This window comes from Octodon degus, unplaced genomic scaffold (genome assembly GCF_000260255.1).
Source record: "Octodon degus isolate 3935 unplaced genomic scaffold, OctDeg1.0 scaffold00184, whole genome shotgun sequence".
Taxonomy (NCBI): Eukaryota; Metazoa; Chordata; class Mammalia; order Rodentia; family Octodontidae; genus Octodon; species Octodon degus.
Window position 1 is genome coordinate 723751 of NW_004524760.1, and position 8677 is coordinate 732427.

At 51.3% G+C, this 8677-nt stretch overlaps 1 protein-coding gene across 2 annotated transcripts in view; it reads right to left on the reverse strand.

Moving 5' to 3' along the window:
- Window positions 1–4509: 4509 nt before the first annotated feature.
- Window positions 4510–8677, reverse strand: part of Rps6ka4 (ribosomal protein S6 kinase A4) — a 10857-nt gene continuing 6689 nt past the window's right edge. For both annotated transcript variants that reach the window (XM_023703915.1, XM_004643755.2), the window contains exons 10-17: window positions 7225–7353; window positions 7014–7147; window positions 6845–6938; window positions 6457–6630; window positions 6183–6377; window positions 5744–5903; window positions 5412–5575; window positions 4510–5309 (exon numbers count right to left, since the gene is read on the reverse strand). In XM_023703915.1, coding sequence (XP_023559683.1) covers window positions 5133–5309; window positions 5412–5575; window positions 5744–5903; window positions 6183–6377; window positions 6457–6630; window positions 6845–6938; window positions 7014–7147; window positions 7225–7353 — 1227 coding nt within the window. In that variant the 3' untranslated portion in view covers window positions 4510–5132. The remainder of the gene's footprint in view (window positions 5310–5411; window positions 5576–5743; window positions 5904–6182; window positions 6378–6456; window positions 6631–6844; window positions 6939–7013; window positions 7148–7224; window positions 7354–8677) is intronic.

An 8677-nucleotide genomic window follows, 5' to 3' on the forward strand; every position in this document is an offset into this window, starting at 1 on the left:
AGAACTTGGACAAACAGTGGTTACTCTGCCAGCTAGTAAATGCTCTTAGAGCAGCTGCCACTCTTTGAAGCAGAGGACAGGTTTCCCCAGCTGTTCTTTGGTGAATCCCCATTGAAGCCTATGGCTGATGGAATGTTGACCAGAGAAACTGCTGGATTCCCTTCTGGAGACTTCTCTGGTTTTGTGAGCCAAAAGAAACCAAGAATGCCTGAGGGGAGAGGCACCAAACCTGAAGGTTCCTTGGTGGAAACTGGCCCCTGGCCACTGAAAGATCTCTGCTTACCTATTGTACTTTCTCTCTCTCTCTCTCTGCTAGTAAAATAGGACTTCTACCTGAGCTTTTCAATAGAACAAGTTAATGGGTCACTACTTCAGAAATAAGGCTGAGACAGTTTACAATATTGGCTATCAGGGGAAGTTTACATCTGTGCCTTACATGTTAACTATAGAGTAAGATTTTTTGCCAGCTGTATTGTCTTTACCAACATGTAAAATGTGATTGCCAGATGATAAATATGTTTCACCTGTGAGCTCCAAGATTAAATCTTGTTTAGTTGCTAGAAATGTTTACCTAGGTGATCAGATGGAAACCAAGTGTCTGGATATTGGCTCAGTGCACGGGGCCAAATCTCGCCAGTCAATGGTTCTATCTATCTCTAAAGTGATCTTTGTAGCCTGAGAAGTGCTCACTTCTGACCTTTTATGCCGCAGTGAATGCTTCCTTCTGTGGACATTCAGGTCACCAGACCAATTGTAACTTGCAAGTAGTAAGAGTGAGTAAAGGGTTTGTGAGATATTCAGAAGATAGGAATCACGCGCCAGTTCAAGGTGGATAGGCTGGTGGGATCTTGTCTCCCTTCTCTCCAACAGGAGCATCCACCTGCTCTGGAGAGGGCTACTCAGGGACGCCTGGGTGGAGGAGTCAATTAGGAAAAAGGTGGGGATGCCCAGAAAGGTAATTTCTATTGAATTCCGGGTTATCTCACAGTCAAAGTCTCTTACTCCTTTAGAGTGTGCTTCATTAGGCACCAGAAGACGTTTGATCCTTACATGTTAAAAAGAGCCATTTAAATAAAATGAAGAGGAAAGTATCAACTGTGATGCTAGTTTATAACTCGAAAGATGATGTAAAAAGGAAAATGGTAAAAATATTTGTCTTATGTTTAGATTTGGTTTACATTAAGAAGGTCATTGTTATTTAAGTTTTAAAATATAGATGTGAGCAACAGGAGAACCAGGCAGTTCAGCCCTGCCCACCATTGGTGAAAGTAAGGTTTTCCCTATTTGCCTTTCTAGTCTAGAGGGTGTGGACTTCTAAAACAGCTATAATCCAGGCCTCTACAAGGCTACACCCATTCTTAGCTGGGTTTATGCAAGCTCCTCAAGGACAATACCTTTTAAAGAAGTAAATAGGAAATTTGGAACTTCCAGAGTTCATGTGCCTTAGTTGACCCTGATAAGTACATTGATGTCTTTTAGAGGATTTATTCAGACTTATGAACTAGATTGGAGAGATATAATGTTAATCTTAAACCAAGCTTTGACTTCTATGAAAAGCAGGTAGCCTTATAAGCTGCTATTACATTGGGAGAGGAATATTATATTGTTATAAGGACTCAAAAGATGGACAACCAGTGGAATTTCCTGTTCCCACTGGAGCCCAAACTGTCAGAGCCCTGCTGCTACTAGCCAGGCAGAAAAATGAAAAAGATATTTTCTTTCAAGTGTGTATTCTTCAAGGTCTAAGAACTAGAATCAAGCCTTCAGTTATTAAATGTTAGCTATTTATCAGAAAAAAAGAGGAACACCCCTCTGATTTCTTTAAATGTTTGATAGAGGGATTGGTAAAGCATTAGGATTTTTTTTGTTTTTTGAGACAAGGTCTCACTATATAGCTCAGGATGACTCTGCACTCTTAGCAATCCTCCTGCCTCAGCCTCATGAGTGCTCAGATTATAGGCACATGCCACCACACCTGGCTGAAAAAACAAAAACTTAAGAGACATTTCTGATATTTCTCAAGTCCCATTTATGCGCAGTAATGTCACATCAGTCACAAACTCAAGTATGTAGGAGAGCTAGACAGATGCATGAGGGGAAGAGCCAGGGTGAGTGACAGGGAGTGGTGGGGGCTGCTGCGAACTGGAAGGCTGTGGCAGCAGGACCCGGATCAGCTCAAGGTGCTCAGGCCTCCCAAGACTGCCCCACAGCAGCTGCCCTAACAATTGATCAGTAAAAGTCCAAAACCCAGAATCTCATATGGATTCTACAACTCCTCATTCTACAGTTCCTATCTCATTTGGTTATAACCCCAGAAAATAATTGGGCAGAAGCAACTTGCCACAAGTCACACAGCAGCTACCCAAGGCCAGCAGTGGCTGAGAGGGACCAAGAGGGTCACAGGGCTGCTGAAGGTAGCATTTGAGTGGAAATCGAGGCCAGAGCAGGAAGAGGAGATCTCCCAGCACTCCTTAAAGAAATAGCCTCCTGGCAAGAAGGCTGGGCTGGTCAGAGACCAAAGTAGGGGTCATGGCTGAGGTGTAGCTCAGCGCTGAAGCACTTACCTAGCACCCCGGAGTTCCATTTCCAATCAGGGGGAGCAGGAGGAGGGCAAGAAGTTGGAGATCACAAGATCCTGATCACTGGCCTCCCTACTTCCCAGCCACTGCCCACCCTGTCCTCTCTTCTCTGCTGGTTCACACTAGGCCACCTGCAGCCTAATCCCACCTGTCACTCACCTGGCTGTACAAAGCAGAAGCAGAATTCAAATCAAAGCCAGCTCCTTCCTCTACACCCCTCTTTTCCCATCCCCAACCTCTGAACCCCAATTCCTTCACCTATGAAACAAGGTTAGTGATGTCTCTTTCAGAGTGGTTGTGAGCTATAGGCCATGAGAGATGAGAAAGTTAAAGATGAGAGAAAACTTTAAATCTATGAAATGTGCAAAAATTTTTAAGGTAACACTGGGTGCAAGAGCCTGCAAGGAACACTTCCCTGTCCTCCAATGAGATACTCATACGGAGTGCTCAGGTGGACATGAACGCAGAGTTTGGTAAATCTCATTAAGTGCCCGCACTCTTAAATCTGTTGATTCTCATCTTCCTCTGGGACATAGGGAAGCCTGGGCCTTCTGGTGACCTGCTCATGTCATGGGCACAGAATGAGAGACACCTTTCCCTTCCCTCCTCCTCCTGGAAGCCTGGTCCTGGGTCCACCCAGCCTTCTCCGACTACCAAGATAGCACATAGCTGGGTGCTCCTATACCGTCCAAGTGCTCCTGATCCACTCCACAGGGCCCTAGCTACCCACCAAACCAACACCTACCTTTCTCCAGACCTTGTTACCTCTGAGGACCCATCTCCAATCCTCAGGCCTCCAGCCATCTTCCAGAGAGGAGGGGATGGTCTACCAGAAGGTCCCAAAGAGCAGCTATGGGGAGAGGCTCAACAGGGAAGCACCTCAAGGTGCTGTCCAGACCACCCACATTAAATGGACAGAGGCCCCAACCCAGAGTCCAGCTAAGGTGCTCAGGCCACAACTGCCCCAGGCTACAACCACCCAGCAAACATCGCCCAGAGAGGAACTTCAAACACTCCCTGAGACCCTGCCATGCTGCACTGCTGACAGTGCAGCATGCGGGCCGCTAAGGCAAGCCTGGTCCAGATGAGCTCTTCTAGGCCAACTGCTGCCCCTACTCACCACCCAGTGAGTTTCCATGGGTCAAGCCTATAAGCCAGATACAAGCCAATCAGCACATGGTATCCCTGGCCAAGGGGACTACTTCACAGCTGGTATATGACCTCAGTGGGTCCAATCTGAGTATAGTGCAGAATTTCCCTTGTAAATGTTGGCTTGGAAATCTAGTAACAGCATCTTCAACAAATATTCCATCACTAGATTTTTAATCTATATCCTCTGGAGCAGCTGGCACACATTTTGGGCTTGTAAGAAGTCTCCCAGATTGGAATATCTGGAAAAAAACAGAATAAAAAGCTGAGAGTGTTTAAATCCAGATCAGCCTTTACCTAAAGTTATCACTACACTATGTACCTACAAAAAAAAATTTTTTTTAATCTGTATTTTTCTTCAGTGAGTTTAACTTGGCTTTTCAATGACAACCAAGAGATTTCTAAATAATACATGGCAGCGCTGTCCAGATTACACACTCAAGATGAGCCTTTGGCTCTGGTACTGCCCATGTCAGAAACCAAGGACTGGCAGGGCATGTATGACATCACCCACCTGTAATTCCGACACTCGGGAGACTGAGGCCTGAGGATCACTGGGGGATCAACACCAGCTGAGCTACACAGTGACTTTAAGACCAGGCTACATAGCAAGACAATGACTCAAAAACATTATTTTTTTAAAAATCCAGGACCAGGATAGCTCCTTGTCCCTGAAAGCCCCACCAGACTCTCCTCTCTGAGGTCCCAGACCATGCTGGCTAGCAGTCCATCTGCCCCTGGATACCCACACTGCAACCCCAGGTACATAGATGCCACACAGCACTGGGTAGACTTTTATTTCAAAGTCAAAGGCACAGCCTGGATGGGCTGGGGCAGTGAGTGGTGGGTGTCCTGCCCAGGCCCCCAAGGCCCCACCCCTGGCCAGGAGCAGCTGTGCCAAAGAAGTGGGTGGGAGACAAAGGGGCCTCCCCTTTTAAGGGCCTCCCTTCTTAGCCCCCACAGGGGAGAAGCAGGGGACATAGTGAGCCAGAAACGCTCCAGGAGCCCCCAGGGTGTCTTGCTTAACCCCACACAGGTCTTTGGTGGACATAATTGCACAAACAGTCCATAAAGTGACGGCTTGCGGGGCGTCCCCTTCCAAGGAGCAAGGCCTCAGAGAACGCGGGAGTAGTCCCAGTTTCTTTCCGTGGCAAGTCGGCAGGGCTAGGAGGCGGGAGGAGCCCTTCTGATGGTGCTGCCCCCTAAGAGGGGTCTCCCGCCCCATGGGCCCCCCACATGCACTCTCCAGCAGGTCCCTCCTTCCCTGCAGCCCTAACTACCTGGTAAGACATTAAAAAACAAACAAAAAATGCTCTGCTTATAAAAATACTTCTGCTTTGTCGGGGAGTGGGTGGGGAGGCAGGAAGGCAACTCCTTGACCCGGGCAGGCCCCAGTGGCAGGGGCTAGGAGGGGGGCAGGGGGCCATTGGCTCGGCGGGTGGCCCCCTTGGCAGCAGCGGGCACAGGGGAGCCTCGACGGGCAGCGGCGGCGCTGCGCAGCTTCTGCTTGCGGCGCTTGGCCAGCGGCGCGTTCTCCACGCTCTTCAGGAAGAAGCCTTCTCTCTTGCCTCGGTTGAAAGCCTGGTGGAAGTGAAGGGTGAGCGTCCCACCCCAGCTCCAAAGAGCCCACACCTTTGCAGGCCCCACTCTGCCGGCCCGGGAGCTGCCCCGCGCGCTCCGTACCAGGAAGGTGGCGTTGAGCCCTGAGCGCACTGCGGGCCCAGAGGACTCCAGCACGTCCGGCGTGCGCAGCGGGGGTGAGGAGCGCGCGCTGCCGTCCTGAAGCCACGAGCTGCCCCGCAGCCCCTCCAGCTTCAGCCGCTTGGCGGGATCCACAGTGAGAAGTCCTGAAGGCAGGTGATGAAGTACTGGGGAGGCCTTGGGTGCAGAGGGATCCCTACAGCCCACTCTCCTCCCCCACGCCAATTAGGATGCAGGATCCGGGGACACCACTACCCCACCACCACCACCCCATCACAGCAGGGATACCACAGGGCCTCCCCTCCAAGCCCGACCTCGAACTAGCTCCTTAGCCTCCTCTGACACGCCCTGCCAGGCTTCCCCTGCGAGGGAGAATCGGCCCTCTCGGATCTTGCACATAATCTCCGCTGCCTGGCTCTGTCCGCCCTGGCCTGAAGCCCCTTGGAAGGGGACCTGTCCCGACAGCATCATGTACTAGGAAGATGGAGGAAGGGGATGAGTTGTACCTTGGCCCACCTGCAGAGCCATTCACCCTCCCCACGGTGTAGATCCTGATAACCCAGGCAGGAACCTAGATTTCTACCCCCTGTGCCAATGCCTCCCTCAGCCCGTGGCCATCCTGCCTCCGTATTAGGAAGACCTCGATCTCAGCCTCAGAGGGAACCCAACCACCCCCACCGAGGCCACCTGGTCCGCTACCCCAGACTGCTGCGCATGGGGAGCCCTTCCACGTTCCCCGGGATTGGGTCATACCAGAATGACACCCAGGCTCCAGAGATCACAGGACTCATCGTAGCCACCCTGTGCCAGCAGCTCGGGGGCTGCATACTGCAGTGTGAAGCAGGGTGTCTGCATGGGCCCAGCAGGGCTCTGTGGCCGAAGCCGCGCAAAGCCAAAGTCAATGATCTTGACCGGCGCCCCAGGTGTGTCATCGGCATATAGGATGTTCTGCAAGGGTGGTCAGCGCTGGTGGTCAAAGGTGTTCCCCATACCAAGCCTATCCGCCAAACCCTAGACCAGTGCCCACCTCAGGCTTGAGGTCTCGGTGCACCACACCAGCTTCCTCGTGCATGAAGCTGACAGCTGACACAAGGCTGCGCAGGATCTGGCTGGCCTCAGACTCGCTAAAGTGCCGCTTTTTGCGAATGTGTTCCAGCAGTTCCCCACCCCGCAGCAGCTCCAGGACCAGGTAGGTGTGCAGCTATGGGTGGCATACATAGGACTGTGGTCACCACCCTAGGATGCCTTGTTCCTCCTCAGACCTGCCTTCTAGTGCTCAGGCCCTCCGCCCCACAAATCCCCCCTCTGGTGCCTCCCTGGTCCCCACAGGTGCCCACATCCAACCCTGGTCCTCTTTCCCCAACACAGGCCTTCTCCTAGGTTCCTGCTGTCCACACCAGCTAGGAAGCCAGCACCTGGTCATGATGCACTTCATGCAGGGTCACCACATTGGGGTGAGTCTGGCACAGCCGCAGTGCAGCCACTTCACGCTGTGTGTTTGCCTCCAGCCTGGTGACAAAGGGGCAGGTGGGTCAGAGAAGCCATCCTGCTCATGCACCCAGGCCACCAGTGTCAGGCACTCACCTGCGGCTAAGGATCTTGACTGCAAACTCCTGGCCACTTTGGCGCTGGCGGCAGCGGCGACACACAGAAAAACTACCCTGGCCCAGTGCAGGCTCCCGAAGGTCCAGCTCATACTGCTGAAAGAAGGGTGAGTCCTGGAGGCAAAGGGGGTGCATCAGAGGGCCCACCTGGGAACCACACAGAGACCCTCCCCCAGTCCAGTGCAGCCCACCTGCATCATGGCACTCCTGGCCACCGCTGCCCGGCCTGGCCGGTCTCCAGCACCAGGCGCTTCCAGCACATCAGTCATCACCGCATTGTTGTGGTCAAAAAGAATGGAGGGTGCCACAAAGGAGTATCCCTATGGGGCAGGGCGGGCATGCAGGTGATAAGCCCCAAGAGGCCCAGACCTGGTGGGGGGAGACTGAGGGAAGATCTGGGGTGAAGGTATCCTGGCATACAATGGAGGTGTAGGCTGGGCATGGTGGCACACGCCTGTCATCCCAGGACTGGGGAGGCTGAGGCAGGAGGATCACTTGTAGTTCAAGGCCAGCCTGGGCTACAAAGTGAGTTCACAGCCAATCTGAACTGCACAGTGAAACCCTATCTCAAAAAAAAACAAAAAACAAAAACCTAATGAAGTATGGACACATTTTATTCTACTTTGTCTTATTATCACTGGGGGCTATACCTGTCCCCCACCAGCCTGTGACCCCCACCTCTCTCATCAGCTATCTCCACCAAAATGTGCCTGGCACAAGTGATAGACCCAGAAAATGATAGGCCAATGCAGGAAACTGTGGTCTGACATCATACACACTCAGTGTCTAAGAATTCAACCCTATCTGCTGGAGAAGAAAAAAAAAAAAAACTGTATTTCCCTTCAAACCAGATTTTGGCTTCCTCTCTACAAGGCGAGGCTACTGAGGAAACAAAAAGAAATGAAGTCAGTTATTTGCCTTTCCTAAGGATCCACAACTTCAGAAATTTTCAAGGGTGGGCCTGCGAGATAGCTCAGCAGTGTAAAGCACCTGCTTAGGTAAGCTTAGGCACAGGGACCGTGGTTCGATCCCCAGCATGTGCTGTGCCATCCCCGCCATGAGGGCAGGCTGAGCCAGCCAAACACAGAAAGAAAACGAAGAAATTTTCAAGGGAATTTTTTTTTTTTTTTTTTTCAGAACGAGGGATTGAACTCAGGCCCTTGCACTTGCCAGGGAAGCACTTATTCTACTGAACCATCTCCCCAGCCCCTCAAGGGAAATTTTAATCATGTGTTGTTTTATCCTAAAAATGTACCCCTCTGTGCACTGGACCACAAGCACCACACAGGCAGGCAGATCCCTGGCTTAATGCACTTAAGGTTTTAGTTGGTTTCGTTCATTTGCTTGTTTAGCAGTGGTGAGGATCAAACCTTGAGCGTCCCAAATGCTAGGCAAGCGCTCCATCAGTGAGCTTTACCCCCAGCCCTTTTTATTATTACTTGAAACAGGGTCTTGCTAAATTGACTGGCCTGGCCTTAAACTTTTGACCTTCCTGCCTCAGATAACCAAGTAGCTGGGATTACAGGGCCTGTGCACCACTGGACAAGCCCTTAAACACGTTTTTTTGTTTGGTTGTTTTTTTTTTTTTTTTGTCGGAACCGGGGATTGAACTCAGGCCCTTGGGAGCTATTTCCCTGGCCCCCA